This window comes from Dipodomys merriami, unplaced genomic scaffold (assembly GCF_024711535.1).
Source record: "Dipodomys merriami isolate MVZ:Mamm:240054 unplaced genomic scaffold, mDipMer1.0.p SCAF_4, whole genome shotgun sequence".
Classification (NCBI taxonomy): Eukaryota; Metazoa; Chordata; class Mammalia; order Rodentia; family Heteromyidae; genus Dipodomys; species Dipodomys merriami.
Genome location: NW_027205603.1, coordinates 62574886 through 62591676, shown reverse-complemented (window position 1 = coordinate 62591676; position 16791 = coordinate 62574886). Strand labels below are relative to the sequence as shown.

At 44.9% G+C, this 16791-nt stretch overlaps 1 protein-coding gene across 1 annotated transcript; it reads left to right on the top strand.

Moving 5' to 3' along the window:
- Positions 1–393: 393 nt before the first annotated feature.
- Tspyl5 (TSPY like 5) lies at positions 394–4731 on the top strand. Its single transcript, XM_069991706.1, is given in 2 exon segments — positions 394–452; positions 454–4731. Coding segments are annotated over 2 exon segments (1227 nt in total). The 3' UTR covers positions 1622–4731.
- Positions 4732–16791: the final 12060 nt, after the last annotated feature.

Genomic DNA, 16791 nt, shown 5'->3' with positions numbered 1-16791 from the left:
CTTCCCCAGGGGCCGCCACGGGAGAGCACTACAGAATGCATTCGGAAAATGGGTGATGGAGGCCAGCAGCCAGGCGGGTCTGGAGGTGGTGTAAGAGGGACTGAGGCCACGAGGCCCTGCGGGTGCGCATGCGTGCCCATTGGCCGAGGTCAAAGGGCAGCAGGGTGTGTGTGACGGGGGCACAGTGCGCAGCCGTGGTGGGAGCCAATCAGCAGGCATAGCCCACCCTCGCACGCAGCGGGGGCCACCGTGACCTCTAGGCGGTTGCCGGGGTGAATCCCGCCCTCTGCCCATGGTGGTTGCTGACGCAGCTGACGCCAGCGGCAGCGAGGTCGGAGCGAGCGAGCGGAGCGTGGTCTTTGGCGTCCGCGTCGCCTACCGTTGGCCGCCATCATGAGCGGTCGAAGCCGGGGTGGCAAGTCCTCCCGCGCCAAAAGCCGTGGCAAAGGCCGCCCCAGAGGCCCCGCGCGAGGCGGACCCTCCACGGCACCAGCGCCCGCCGGAGGACGCTCCGACCGCGGCACAGGTGCGGACCGGCGCGGGGTGGGACGGTGGGGACCCCCGGCTCGGGGCCGAGGCCTCCGGCCAGCCCCCGGCCCGAGCCACGGGGGGCGGCGGGCTGGCCACCCCCAGGCCCGGCCCCGTCAGGGCCTCGGCCCTCACTCAGAGGCTGGCCATGGACGCTGTGTTCGTGGGACCCGTGGGAACGGTGGCCAGGCGGAAAAATGGCCCCCGCGGCGGAAGTCGCCGTGGCCCTGCTGAGAAGAAGGCGGCAGAGGCGTGCGGCGCAGCGCGGCGGGGGTCTCAGCCCAGAAGAGGGCAGACCGCGGCTGAGGTCGCCACTGCTACCACCCCTGGCACCACCGGCTTGGCAGGGGAGGAGAGGAATGGTCTGGCACCAAGGCCTCCATCTGGGCCTCCATCTGGACCCCCAGCGGAGCCTCCATCACGGCCCCCAGTCAGCGTCAAAGATAGTATGAACACCCTGGAGAGGGTCCAGCAGAAGTTGGAGTCCGTGAGCACCCAGGCCGACCGGGCCTACCTTAGGCTTTCGCCCAAGTTTGGGCGGTTGCGACTGCAGTATCTGGAGCGTAGGAACCTCCTGATCCAGAATATTCCGGGCTTCTGGGGGCAGGCTTTTCAGAACCACCCCCAGCTCTCAGGTTTTCTGAACAACCGAGATAAAGGAGTACTAAGCTACTTGAATAGCTTGGAGGTGGAAGAGCTTGGCCTCGCTAGATTGGGCTACAAAATCAAGTTCTACTTTGGATGCAACCCCTATTTCAAAAATGAGGTGCTCATCAAAGAATATGGTTGTAGTCCTTCCGGTAAAGTGGTGTCTCATTCTACTCCAATCCAGTGGCTCCCGGGTCATGAACTACAACCCCTAAGTCAGGGAAACCCAGAAAACAGCCCAAGCTTTTTTGGGTGGTTTTCAAGCCACAGCTCTATTGAGTCTGACAAGATTGTCGAGATAATCAATGAGGAACTGTGGCCCAATCCTCTGCAGTACTACCTTATGAGTGAAAGGGCCCAAGGAAAGAAAGCAAAAGAGGGTGGGCCAGGTCCAGCGAAGCAGCCAATGGAGAGCCCTAAGTATGGGACAAACCTTTCCAAGTGATCCTTCACAAGCCTCTCTACTACCTCCAACCGGACTGTTTCTGATCGACTTACTTGTGTGTGGCAGTCTGCCTTTTCTTCAGGTTGGCCTCTGTGTACTGTAGCACCTTTGGATTTTAGTTACAAGAAAATGGCATTTATAATCATCCTTTGCTTCCCAAGGATTGCTTGCTTTTTTTTTTTTTTTTTTAAAGAAGCACATGTTATGTCATCTTACTGTTCTCCTGTTAAGCACTTAGCACTCCAGATGTCTGCTGCCTTTGTCTACCTTGCCTGGACCCTCATGAGTCATCCTGAAGGAAGACCAGAACACCCTCAAAGTCTGCTACTTCACAGCCAGTGACTTGTTGGACTTTGTGTTCATACTGGCTGTGCATCTCATCAAGAACAAACTATGCTTTCAGCACTACAAAATCAAGCCAGGGCACATGGCATTGACTGTTCTGTGGTTCTGGAGGCACCAGCCAGGTGCCATCTACTTTATCTCCAGTTTTGACCTTGCATCTGTTCCACCCAGGTACTGGACATTGACTGAGGTCAAGAACATTGTTTTGTGTTCTCTACAATCATAGGTTTCGTCTTGTCTCTGGACATGATGTGAGTGAACTTTCAAAGCCTGGCCATGCTTAGTGGACACTCAGGTCATTGACTTTTGTCTAGGCTCTAATTGGCCTGTGAACAATTCTTGAGAACTGCCTCAGGACTCACATGCTTTGCCAGTGCATGAGACACGTGCCTGTCTTCTCTAGACTTCAGCAATCCTGGTGCAAAGACTGATGGGCAGGCAGTTACTTGTGGACAAATCCTTTTGCTGTGGTCCAGGTGAGGGTGGAGACTGGGCCCCACCTTTATCAACTAGGTTTTTTTTGTCGATTTTTTTTCTTAAGAATTAAGAAGATTGTCCTGGGGCAAGGATTTTGGGGAAAAGTTATTTCTCATCTGTTGGCCTTTATCTTCTTGACTTCCTCTCTCCTGTCTCCATACCACTGACACATTTCTTCTGGCTTCACTTCTGTTCTCTTTTTCTTGTCACTCCCTTTCTTCTTTGTACCTCACTCCTCACTTTTCCTCCTTTTTTTTTGTTCTTTTTTTTTTTTTTTTTTTGTCACGGTCCTGGGTGCTGTCCCTGAGTTCTTCACTCAAGGTTAGAGCTCTGCCACTTTGATCCACAGTGCCACTTCTGGTTTTCTGGAGGTTAATTGGAGGTAAGTCTCACAGACTTTCCTTCCTGTGCTGACTTCAAACCTTGGTACTCAGATCTCAGCCTCTGAGTAGCCAGGATATGGGTGTGAGCCACCAGCACCAGGCTTTGTCTTTGTTTTGTTAATACAATAGTACAGACAGAAATAAAGAAAGAAGCTAGGGTTTTCTTTATATAGCTAAAGAGACATCTAGGGACTTGCTATGCATACTCACATGCTAGGCTAAAATAGAGGGAACCACAAGACCAAGTGAGTCTATGGTCAGTCTTTGGTCCAGACTCCTGAATTCATTCAACAGTTAGGAAATTGAAAGTCCTGTTCATACTTTTGCATTTGTTAGAATTAGCCTATGGCAGAATGTTTCAGATTATTATCTCTTTTTGTTTGGACTTTTGAGCGCATGCTCCATAAGACTCCCTAGGGCCTCCTGTTGTCTTCTCCTTTGTGGTAGCCTCAATCATCTGGATCCCCGGCTCCCAGCATTCCTATTTAGCAGTGTGTTACTCTCTTCTACTTTCAGATGCCTGCAGAAATAGGCTTTAGCTGGGCATGTGTGGCTCAGGCCTGTAATCCTAGCTACTCAAGAGGCTGAGATAAGAGGGTCATGTTTTGAAGCCAGCCTTGGTAGGAAACTCTGTGAGACTCTATCTCCAATTAACCACCCAAAAGCTGGACATGGCACTGTGGCTCAAGTGGTAGAGCACTAGCCTTGAGAAAAAAAAAAAAAAAACCTCAGGGACAGTGCCCAGGTCCTGAGTTCAAGCTCTAGGACAGGTATGTGCATGCATACTCAATACATACAAAAGAAAAAGGAAAGAAAAATAGGCTTCAGTCTGCAGAAGTGGACTTAGTCTCCAGGATAGAGGACCCTTAAGGGACTCCTAGGGCATGGAGGAGATAGGCAGGAATAGAGTCTGTTCTAGGTCTTCAGGTTATTTCCTGGGGGAGTGGATTTTTATTTTTCTGGATGATTTTTCTCTTTTTCTATATGTAGCCTTGTGTCTGTGAAAGATTTAATTTTACATGTTGTGTATTTTGCCTCCAGAGTAAATTCTTGCCACTTCCTCCATGGTTGCTTAATGGAAAAATAGAGCTGTATGAATCTGCTTTTTTTTTTTTCCTTAACATTTTTGTTCTTTTATTAATACCATTTTCAGGAACATAGAAGCGGAGAAGGTAGTCACTGGATCCTGTGTTTTATCAACTATTATTGTTAGTCACCAGTTAAGATCCATTTAGTTTGTTTATAACGCTCCTTCTTCCTGTACTGTGTTCGTTCCAAGTCCAAGACACTATGCCAGTGCAACCAGTCTTCTTTGGGAGTTTGGGACTCTAGAGGTTTGAATTGTGAGCTAACACTATATCAATCCTGTATTTTGCTTTTAGCATTAACTAATGATGTTCCAGAAATAGACCTTAGAAACGAATTATCATAATTCTTGAGGTTCAGATGAGATGAGCTACTTCTCATCCACAAAAGGAGAGATTATTTTGTTGTAAAACTCAGACTTCAGTGTTAGGTACTTGAGACCTTTTACCACAGTATCAGTTGTGTTTCTGGTGTAACATGGAGACTTTATGTGACAATTTTGTGACTGTTAGAATTGTTAATCTGATCTCTTAACTGTGTACATAAGAAATATAATTTGGTGACTGCTGCTGAGTTTTGTGAAGACCTTCTTTTTTTTATTTTATTTGTGAACATACTGTACAGAAGGGTTACAATTACATGGGCAGGATAATGCGTACATTTCTTACCAAGCATTGCAGCCTGTGAAGACCTTCTAACTGGCTATATTTGATAAGTTGACACTGTTGTAAAAATGCGGTAATTTCTGTGTTCCTAAAGATCAAAAATGGTTGTAAGTTTGCATGCATGATGAAAAAATAAAAGTTTTATTTCTTGTCATATTTATTATTTGCAAAAAATAATTGCAATGTTGCTTGGTAGGCAGAGTTTTGTCATAGAGCTATATATACATTGGCCTAGAGTTGTGATTGACAAGCCTCAAACTCATGTATGGATGACTGTACAAAACATAAAATCCTGATTTCCAGGCCTTTCCTAGAGAGTTCTGAGAGGAAGCCAGATATTCATGTTTTAAACAAATGTTCCAAACATTTTTAGTGAGAATTCAGTGCTTTTCAGATTTTAGCATGTTACCAGGATTTCTGGAATCCTGTTAAAATAAGGATTCTGATTTGGTAGTCTGAGGTGCAGTCTGTGATTTTTGCACATAGAGCAAGTTTCCAGGTGGTGACATTGCTTTGAGTTGCAACAGAGCTGACCCTGAAAACCCTGCAAATTAGAGTGATGGTGTTCAACCTTGGTTATACATTAGAATTACCTGGAATACTTAAGGTACGTGCTGCCAGAGCTCCACACAAAGCCAACTAAATCAGACTGAGGAAAGACATTGGCTTAGCTGAAGATACTTCAACAACTTACCACATAAGCTGGGCACTGGTGGCTCACACCTGTAATTCTAGCTACGCAGGAGCCTGAGCTCTGAAGATTGAGGTTCAGAGTCAGAGCTGTGGCAGCAAAGTCCCTGAGATTATCTCCAATTAACCACCAGAAAAATTGAAATGGAGGTGAAGCTCATAGTGGGAGAGTGCTAGCTTTGAGCAAAAGAGCTCAGGGACACCACCTAGGCCCTGAGTTCAAGCCCCTTGACTGACAAAAACAAAACTTCTCACATGATTCTGATGGACAGCTAACTTGAGAACTAGGTTCTTTGATGTTCATTTCAAATCAATAATATAGATTATTGCAAACTAATGAGAAAGCCTCAAAAAACACAAATACTATCTAAAATTGCCCACCAAAAAATAACTAAAACTTGGATCAATTGACAAACTAAAGTTGGCTTATGATAAAGGTTTTGAGTAAATGTGCAGGGTTCAGGACATAGGAGTACTGATGTTGAATGAATAATTGAATTCCTGGTTTATATTCAGATGCCTCAGTTTAAGGGGAAACTTATGAAGTGGATTGCTTGTTTCATAAGAACATCTGCATTGGTACAGGTGAGAAGGAGAGATCACTTGTGAGATGGGAAACTGGATAGTGATGCATTGGTCAGCTTACACTTTTGTAACAATCTTCTGAGAATTGACCAGGACCCCATGAGAATTACATCAATTCCTTCTATGTGTAGCATCCTAATGACCTTTCACTAGATTCTACCTTTTATAGGCCCTACAACCTCTTCACACTTTTGCTACAAAGACCAGGATTCCCATATGAGAAGCTTGGACTGACATATTCAAACCATGACACTTTTCTACATCCTTAGAGTTCCCACTTGGCCTGGGTGCCACCATCCCATGGCTCATGCATTTTTGTCTCTTGTAGATACCAGTATCTGTGGTAGATCTTAGAGGTACAGCTATGAACAAATACAACGCATTCTTCTTTCCTCTGAGGTTTCAGTCTCTTCTCAGCTTTTGCCTAGGATTGGCAGTTAATCTGTGTTGTTTTCCTTTTATCCTATATGGTGAGTGCATGTGGGTTGGGAACTTGGTCAAAGTGCTTCCTTATCCTATCCCATAGCCTATAGGTGAGACTTCACTAGGTACTTAGGCCTTTTATAACTTTGAGTGTGAGAACCTTAAAGAGGCCTGGGCCTGTTGAGGCACAGTGACTCACATCCATATTTCCAGCTACTCCAGAAAGGAGATTTGGAGAATCATAGTCCATGGTAAGTGCAGGCAGAATCTTCTTGAAAAAGTAAAGGCAAAAAGGGATGGAGGTATAGCTGAAGTGATGGAGTGCTGCCTAGCAAGTGTGAGATCCTGAGTTCATTCCCCAGTGCCACCAAGGAACAAGACAATTGTCTGGGCTCCTTTCCTTCTTTCCTTCTTCCCTTCCCCCTTCCTCCTTCCCTTCCCCCTTCCCCTCCCCTTTCCTCATTCCCTTTCCGCCCTTCCACTTTCCTTCTCTTTCTTTTCTCTTACCCAGATTAGTCTCACTAACTTTTTTCTTGAGATAGCTTGTGGCTAAGTACAGTTGCGATCTCTGACTCTCAAAAACTGGAATTACAGATACAAACCGTCATTTCTTTTTAAAAATTTTTTTTTATTGTAAAGATGATGCATAGAGGGTTACAGTTACATGAGTAAGGCAATGAATACATTTCTTTTTTTGGTGGTTTTTGTATATTTTTTAATTGTAAAAATATTATGGTAAGAGTACATTTCCTATCCAGCATTGTTGCCTCCTCCTTTGTTAATGAGTACATTTCTTGTGGAGCATTGTTAGCCCCTCCCACTATCCATTCGCTCCCCTACCTCCCTCACTCCTCCCCCTACACCTGAAGTTATAAAGTTTATTTCCAATATACTGTCTTGTGGGTATCATTTTTGCAATGGGTCCTCCTGTGTCCTTGTTTCAGCGTTTTGTTGTTATTTTTAAAAGACAGAGTCTCTGTATGTGGGCCAGACTTTCCTCAAAATTGGAATACTCCTGCCTCTGCCTCCTAAGTGCTGGGATTATAAGGGTGTAGCTTGATATTCACATTTCTACAAGCTGTTCACTGAGTAATAAAGCCATTTAAGGTCTGGCTGAAATGTACCTGTTCTGTGCTGTTATTTTTAATGTTCCAAAGCTAAATGTATTATCTTAATTTTCACAATATTTTGTCCACATGTCAATTCATTATACCTAAGATATAGTACCTGTTTACCTATTGGCTCCCATTAGAGTCACTGAGGCCCGGGCCCCCCCAAAATAATAACAATATGTCTTTATCATGTGTAAAGTCTCATATCTCACTGGCTTACACATAGGAGATACTCATTAAACGTGAACAAAAATTGAGTAAATGAATGTTGGAAATGCCCCAAGCAGAGACTGGGAGTAATTTTGAGTGGAGAAGCATGAATCTAATACAAATGGATTTAAAACAGGGTAGGATTGTTGGGGAAGCTATTACCTGAACAAAACCTCAGGCAAAAATCTTGGTACCAAATCACTCTACGCATATTAGAAATCAGGAAAGTGGAAGGCAGAAAAACAAATGAAAAACGTTGGAAATGTGTACTGCATTCGCTGTGGTGATGTTCCTAAGCATGTGTGTGTATAATGGAAAATGTGATTCTGGAGAAGTGACCCAGGGGTCCTTCTCTTTATCTGTGGATATGTGTGTATAGTCCAATATCTCCTAAGACGGCTTTGATTTAGATGAATTAAAAAAAATCAGCCTGTATCATTGAAAAGCAAGCTGTACATGGAATGGAGTGAGAAGATCAGGTGGGAAATTGCCTTGAGCTTCAATATTAAATGGCTTAACTTCTAGGATTATGGAGAAAATAGGGTTACCAACGCCTATTGCAACTTTGGCTACTGCCAGCCCACCAAAAGCTTGATGGAAAAATTGAGAGTTCTGAGAGGGGGAGAAGGGCATGAAAGAAGACCTTTGAAATGCAGGCACATTGTGGGTAAGGTTATGTTCACAGGCAGATTGTCCTTAGGGGGAAGAATGGAGGCCTTGTGGGGACCTGAGGGGGGAGGGCATCCTCACCATCTTTGTGTCAGCTCAGAGTGCCACCTCTGACTTGTGGCACATTCATTATCCAGTTAGCATGTATGTGAAACACTGAGCTCCTACAAGCTTACCTCTTGACACTTCAGTAAAATGGCACTCCTGCTGCTCACTGTTCTTTCTCACAGCTTCTTTTCCTGTATAGGATTTATTACAATTCCTGACTATGATTTTTGTCTCTGGTGGTATGTTCGTAAGGATCTTTGTTCACTGCTTATTACACAAGTATTTTAGGCTAATGAAAATCTAGTTGTCATGGGCAGTTAGCAGGTTGGATGGACCTTTGAGTGGTCCTATGTTGAGATGTCTCTTCCTGACATGCAGTGGAATATGTGAACTTTTTGACTGAATATTATAAGCATAGTGCTAAGGATATTACCATAGGACCACAAATCTATGTGAGTTTTAAGAGCCTAGTAGAGTATATAACTTGCCCAGGGTACATAAGTTGTAATTCCCAGAGCAAGAAGTTCTATCTTAATCATCGTGGTCAGACTAGAGTGTGTAGTACGAGTTGATTAGTTGAGCAAGAATTGTGTTAATGCCTACAGAGAAGACAATGATTGGCTGTATTGAGTTCTGTGCTCTACTAAGGGTGGCTTCACTGGGCCTAATACCAGGGAGAGGATTGTGTGTCTTTGTCTGTGTGCCTATGTGTATGTAGCATTTCTGAGCTGGGCCTCTGTCCAGGAAGGCCATGAAAACAGCCAGCAAGTCATTTGTGAAACCTAGGGTGGAGGCTGCCTGCTTACCCCAGGCCCACAATACCGGAAGGCTGTCAGGGTGAGATGCACATTGCTTGAGCTCTTTGCTCTCCTGGGCATTTGAGTCTACATTCTAAAGGCTCCCACTATAGGCAGCTTGTGGGGACCAGAGGCCCCCTGGCTGAAGCATCCCAGAATACTGGCATTGATCTAGATGGTTCCACAGGAAGCTCAGTCATAGATAGCAGCAAGCCCAACAAAAGGCGGTCAGCAGCTATTCAGTGAGGGCTTGCTGGTCAAAGCAGTTCTTTGAGCTCCAGCTGCCTGCATGGACAACTGTCTTGTTTCCAAATAAGGATGATGGAAACTGACATTACGTAGGGGTATTTCCCTCCTCAGAAAGTTTCACTGAAACTTGTACTCCACACAGGGATCATATGAGGAAAGGAAGCAGGAGTTAACATTTACTGATGAACTATTGCATGCCTAAGTGATATGTGTTTGGTCAATATTTAAAAAAAAATTTTTCAATATCAAGCTTTGGAAAGCTTTACTATTAACTAAATTTTATAATTAATAATACTACCTCAGTTTTTTTATTTTTGTTTTGGGGCAATACAGGGAATTGAACCTAGGTCTCATTCTTGCTGGACAAGCACCCTGCCACTTGATACTACCCCAATCTGGCCCGAAGCTCTGAAAGTGAAGAGACTTTCTTATAGTTACTCAGCCAGGATTTTTTAAACTGCTGTTTGGCTTTAAACCACTGTTCTCGCAATGTACCATACTGCCCTTTCTAGAAAAAGAAAGATATAATTATTCATATATATATATATATATATATATATTTTTAATGAGAGTGACATTGACCAGTTTTATGCTTTCAAGTCCCAAGTAAGAAAGTCTAATGAGGCTTTATTAAGAATCAGGACAGTTAGTGGTTTTTTTTTTTAATAAGGAATCTGGGGCGAGTGATCCTGTGCTTAGAACTAATCTGCTGCCTCCACCACCATCTTTGGCATGAGCCTGGCAAGAACTTTTTGTCCTCATACCTATCTCATGGTCTCAAGATGCCTGATTCTCTTCCAAGTATCATATCTTCAAAGAAAGTGTTCAAAACAGGAAAGCAGAGAAGGAAGAAAATGGGGACTTCTGTTTTTCTCCTACTTGGGAAGAAAATGTTTCCTGGCTTCCCACTCGACTCTCCTTTGGCTTGCAGGCTGAATCCCTATCTCCACTAAGACCAGTTGTAGCAAGGAATTCATTGGCCATGACTGGTCTGGGTTGACAGGCTGTAGTCCGTTGTGATTATAAAGAAGCAGAAACTGGCTGTTAGGTTCATGATGCTTAGCAAGGGCTTGTCAGGCTTTCTGCAGACAGAGTACCTGGGAGAACAGAGGACATGGATTACTGATTCATTGACAGCCTTTAGTACTATACCTCTAATCTCAGACATGTGGTGGATCAAAAGAAATACAGGACTTAGGTTTGCATAGTGAATAATAAGTGTGGAAGGGGAACACACACACAGACACGCACAAACCATTCAGTAAATCATGAAACAACAGTTTAGTAAAAGATCTATGTGATCAGGCAGTCTCTGGGACAGAGATCAACTCAACAGTTCTCAGAAGAGTTGGTGAGATTCTTTGCTCACTCATGATTAGATGGAACACTTGAAGCTCTTTTTAATCAGCAGGATTTGTTTTGTATCCTCCGTTTTTATTATTTCCTCCTAAAGAACATGCATACATTTCTCAATGATCTGGGGGCTGTATTTGGACCAAGCAATTGTTTTTAGATGTTAGAAACAATATTTCTGTCTCCTTAGAAAAAAATAGTTGGTGATTCAGCAAGAGATGTGAACAAGCCATAATTTAAATATTAGTCCTAGTAGTATTACACAACTACAGTTGAAATTTTATGAGTTTTTCTTTTTCCTTTCAGTGGGTTCCCTGTGGGTCTAGGCAGCATTGAGATGACAGTGTTTACTCAAAGGACATCTGAACATTTCTTTCAACAGCTACACATGAGGCATTGGAGTAATGCTGCAACAGAAACAGGAAATTTTGGCTTCTGGTTATTGGCAATCTTTTCAATCTGTCCCCAGTTTCTACATCAATCCTGTGAGCAGGTTAAACACAAATACATACTGGGAAAATCATTTGTGTTGCTTCTATAACAAGCCAACTGAGAGTAGTCATTCTTCAGATGATGATCCAGAAATATGAATGCTCATTTCTCTAGACCTCCAGCTGGAGAGCAGTCTCCATAGCCCAGTAACTTTGGTAAGATGTTTAGCATGGAAAAGTTCAGTATATGATCCAGCCGTTGCCTACATATCCCAAGCTCAAGCATTTCCCAGGGGCTTTTGGGGTGGTTCTATTTGGGGTTGGCTCTATGTGTTTTCTATCTTATCCCACCCAGTTGGATATTCTTAATGCTTCTCAGTCCTGGTTTATTTGAAGCCAGGGTAACCAAAATCAACCTAAAAAGAGATCAAGTTCACTACAGTTATCCATAGGTAAGTTCTTTTCCCCTGAAGGCTCTCGTAGTTTCTAGGCCAATATGTGGTCTGGTAAAATGTGGGTCTCTTGGCTAAAGAAAAGTAAAAATGCAGACTGTAGAACATGCTCAACTTAAAGCTAGCTCAAGGTCTGTTTTGGAAAGTCTTTGCCTTCATAAGAGAAGCTGAAACTCCATTTGGAAACAAGAAAGAAGAGCAAGCCTGCCAGGAGTCATTGGCTTTTAGTACCTGGAGACACCAGCTATTCCAGAATGTTTGACTACTAAATGTTTAGCAAAGCTAGGTTGAGGACTTACAGAATGAAGAGAAAGAAACTTACTGGGTGACAGCTAAGACTTGGAACTGGGCATATCTATGTTCATACCCAAACCCTGATAAATACTGGTTAGTGTTAGAGCCTTGGTTAATACTCAGCTTCTGTATAATCCAGTTTTCTTATTTGTAAAAGAGAGACAAAAACTTAGAGTTGGATCTGAGTCATGAACTAGACTCAGCTGGGTACTGTGGTTTACCTCTGTAATATCAACTTCTCAGAACATTAGGAGGGTTGTAGTTCAAGGCCAGCCTGGGCAAAACAGCAAGACCCTATTCCAGTAATAAGCTAGGCAGTGGTAGCACACCTGTGATCCCAGCTATGGAGAGGCATAAATAGGAGGATTACAATCTGAGGCCAGCCCCAGACAAACATGAAACTTTCTCTGAAAAATAACTTAAAAAGCAAAAACAGCCAGAGGCATGGCTCACAATAGAGATCAAGATCAAGCACAAGGCCCTGAGCTCAAACATAGTACCAGGGGGAAAAAAAACCCAAACAAAACCAGACTCAAGCAGAATAAAACAATAAGAACTATTTGTATGGGGAACTGAGAAATCTAAGACTATCTGGGTTTCAGATAGGCCTGATTCTGAAGGTAGGTGTCCTCATCAGGAAAAGAGGGCTTCTCCATGTTCTAGGCCTACAAATCTTACTCTTTCAGCTATCCTAATAAAGATATCCTTACCGGTACAGGAAAAGGCCTCAAGTTGACTCTCTTTGCTCTCTAGGTCATTGTGAACACTAGAACCAAGCTAGGATCTGGGTCACTGCTCAGCCTTGGAGATAGGAATAGGGTCAGCTCCACCTGAAGCTCCAAAGACTAACAATAGGTAATAAATGAAAATAAATCATGGTGCCAATACCAGAGGAAGCAGGGATGGATGCCGAGTAGGTGAAAACAATAGATGCCCACTGAGCGGGAGCCCCTCCCAGGCCATCCTTGTCAATAAGAAAGTGTGGGGGCACTGGAGAGAGCACATATTTGTAAGGATCTGGATTGGGGTCGGACAGGAGATACTACCAACTCCCTGTCCTGTCTTTCCTCACAGGATGACAGTCTTTGCAGTGTAGGAATTCCTTGTCACTTGAGTGTTACTTATAATTCACATTTTTGAAACTCTAGGCATTGAACTCCTTAACTAATGTTATTTTTCTCCCAAGGTTTTGGTACTTTTCCCTGCATGTTCTGGTGTGCCTCTTGGCTATAAATAATCTAGATAGTGACTGCTATCTGTGAGACTGAGACTGAGAAGCCCTCTGAGGTCAGTGGCTGCTGTTGTCAGATGATGAAGGCTTTTCTGGGGAATGGGTGGGTAGTGAGATTTGGGGTCAGGCAGCACAAGCTGGTGCCTGAGAACCTGGGGATGAGATCTTCCTGGGAGGCACAGGACTCTGGGTATGCAGTCATGCCTTGATACTCATGGAGACTGGTTCTGAGATCCCCAAAGAAATCAACATTGGTGGTTGCTCAGGCCCCTTAAAAAATGGTGTGGTAGGGGTTGGGAAGGTGGCTCAGTGGTAGAGCGCTTGCCTTGCATGCTCAAGGCCCTGGGTTTGATTCCTCAGCACCACATAAGCAAAAAGAAAAAGCCAGAAGTGGCACTGTGGCTCAAGTGGTAGAGTGCTAGCCTTGAGCTGAAGAGCTGAGGGACAGCGCCCAGGCCCAGAGTGACCGGACACCCCCCCCCAAAATGGTGTGGTATTTGCATATCACTTTCACACGTCCTCGCGCATACCTTTAATCACCTCTCAGTTACTCACTAAAATGTAAATACTATCCTATGGTGTTTGGAGAATGATGACAAGAACAAAGTCTGTGAATATTTGGGTGTATGGATGCAGGCATTATAGGTCCAACTATGTTTCCAGTCTGTGTGTGTAGAATCCTATGGGTGGCACCTATGGACACAGAGAGCCATCTATACTTCAGAGAAGATTAGGAGTTTTCACTCCCCTTTCTAGGCCAGTGCCCTAGAAAGTGCTCTAAGGCTTATTATACTTTTGTAGTTCTTCATATATGGTCACTCTTTTTTGGGGGGGGTACTACATCACTGGACTATGAGGGAACCCAGGAGGGGGCACCTCTCAATACTTTTTAGGGCTGGATACCAAGGAAGGACATGGCATTGGCCATGACCATGCAGATGAAGTCCCCGAGGCTCGGAGAGATGGTTGCATTCTCCCAGACAGAGGAGGAGGAATTTGATTAAGTTTATAATGTATTCGCCAGAGGTGTTCTACACAAACTTACTTGCCTCTGTGGTGGTGGTGGTGGTGGTGGGCTCCTCATGCTTTTCTCTTGATAATAGGACCTTGATCAGAGAGAGGGAGAGTCAGATGGAATGAAGAGAATTTTGGATGGGTTGGGGAAAATGTGAGGCTTGTGGGGGCCCAGTCTTTGGAACTAAAGGAAAAAGATTCAGCAGCAGGGGTTAATTAGGTTGGGCAGGTGGGAATCTAGGTGATTCCATGCAGGGGCCACAGGGACCTTAGCAAAGCAGAGAGGACCTTTCCTCCTCCAGCAGGCACAAGAAGGCCAGAGAGGATGCCCAGAGAGAAAAAGCGGAGGGAGAGTTCCGCTTAGAGGATGAGGTTAGCATGGAAGGAAAGAGACCACCCAAAGAGGCCAGGCTTTTCTGATCCAAGGCAGGAGACTGTGGCCATGCTTATGTTATCTCAGACCTTTGAATGCCTCTGTTTCCTCTCTCTGCTCAAGCTTAGCTCAGTATTGAGCCAGCTATGGGAGGAGGGGTGATAAGTGGAGAATGTGGGCTGGGGTGGGGGTGCGTAGGAAATACCCCCTCCTCCTTCTCTTCCCCTTCTCTCCCTCCTCCTCCCCTTCTCCCCCTCATGGGTGGCAGACGCTGGTGTTGATTGGAACCATTACAGGAAGGCTCCTTCCTCCCATGGAGGGGCCACAGCCCAGCCCACACTATGGGCAAAGTCTGTGTCCTGTTTCCTGCCTAGCACCCACAAACCCACATCCACACTTATAAATAATAAAGCTCAGTCTCCAGCCCAAGTAACAGACACGTCTTGTTCTCTTGAGCTTTATTTCCATTTCCATGGAACAGAAGGGGGAAAAAAGCTAAAAAAAAAATCAGCTTAACTAAGAAGGGGGCATATTTGTGATATTTTTAGAAGGGTGTACACTGTAGGAGAGTTCATCCTTGGACAATTAAAATCAGTGAAAAGTAAATTAAAAACTGGCTCCTAAGATGACACAGGAGAATCTCAACCTAGAAAAAACCCTGAAAGCTCCGTTTTCATCACAAGAACTTGGGGTTTCCTAATGGAAATGCTGGCGGCTCCTTGCTCTGCAACCCAACCCTGGACAGGGCCAAGATGCTGTTTATTTGAGGATGAGGTAGCTGGGAGCCACCCTCTGGCTGAGTGTGGTCTTGGCCACACTGGTTTCTCAGCCTGTTTGTGGGCCTCTCCCTTCTGAAGCCATTGCTCTTGGCTGCATTGCTCTAGGGCTCTTGCACACCAGGCCTGGGCTTCCACCACGAGTTCCTTCTGCCTGTGAAAGAAGAGGCTGCCCCTGTCTCCACCACGAGTTCCTTCTGCCTGTGAAAGAAGAGGCTGCCCCTGTCTCCCTGCTTCTTTTCAGAGAGGAGTTTCTTTCTGTCAGGCTCCATGTTGTGTTCCTAAGGGCCAAGAACCTGTGTAAATTGCTACAAGAGTCTTATCTTCTGAACCCAGCATCTCCACACCCCAGGGCTGGCTGCTTCTGCAGGCTGGCCACTGCCACCTCCTGCTGTGACAGTGGCCAGCAGGAAAGCTATGCTTGGCTGTGTGTGTAAGAATGGAAGGGTATGTGTGGGACCAGGCAGGGGGTAGATGGGAAGGAGAGAGACCAGGGAGGTGGGGGGTTGAAGGGCAGCCAGGGTAGGGTAGTGATTGAGCACTGAGTTTATAACAAGACAGACATGGATTTGAATCTTGGTCCCAGGATTTTGGGCAAGGATCTTGACCTCTCTGAGGTTCAGTTCCCTGATCTTTTAATGCCCTAACAACAATATCTAACCCAGATAATAAAGGCTTAGGTACCTCTTGCTTCCCACACAATAGTGTGTGATTCTAGAACCATTGTTTTGGACTCAATATATATATATATATATATATATATATATATATATATATATATATATATAAATATATAGTCTATGGCTTATGAAACCCCAAATCTTAGAGCTCAGCATAGTGGCACATGTCCATAATCCCAGAACCTTGGTAGATGAGGCAGGAGGATTATGAGTTCAAAGGCCAGCTGGATTACATTGCCAGAGCTACATAATGAGACCCTGTTTCCAAAAGACCAAGGCTGGAGACAAGCAGAAAAAAAAGCAAAACCAAAACATAAACACCCCCCAAATCTTCCTGCAAAAACAGAGTTGATGCTCTGGAGGATTCCTCTGTCCTGGCTGCCAATCACAGGCCGATTCATGCGGAGCAGCTCACTCTCAGGACTCAGATCTCCCAGCACTCGTCCACCAGCACTGCAGTCTGATCCACTGTGTGCCGTGGGAACCAGCAGCAGGCAGCTTGTCTCACTCCTGGTTTCCGTGTAGGGCCCTCCTGGATGGCCAGTGTTCCAAGTTCTGCTTTCCCTCTGTTTTCAGAGCACTGCAACCCTTCCCACTCACTCTCTTTATATTACACCCCCCCATACTTTGAAACTGCTTGGAAAAGATTTCACCTCATCTATATGTCTCCTAAAGCAGTGGGCTAGCCCATTGCAGGGTACCCCAGGTACTATATCTGAGAATCCAAGGAAGCATTCTTCCATACACTGGGTCAATGCATCGTTAACCTCACAGGCATCTTGGTCTCCCTGACACTGAGCGCACAGGGCAGCCGCCCCACATCCTTC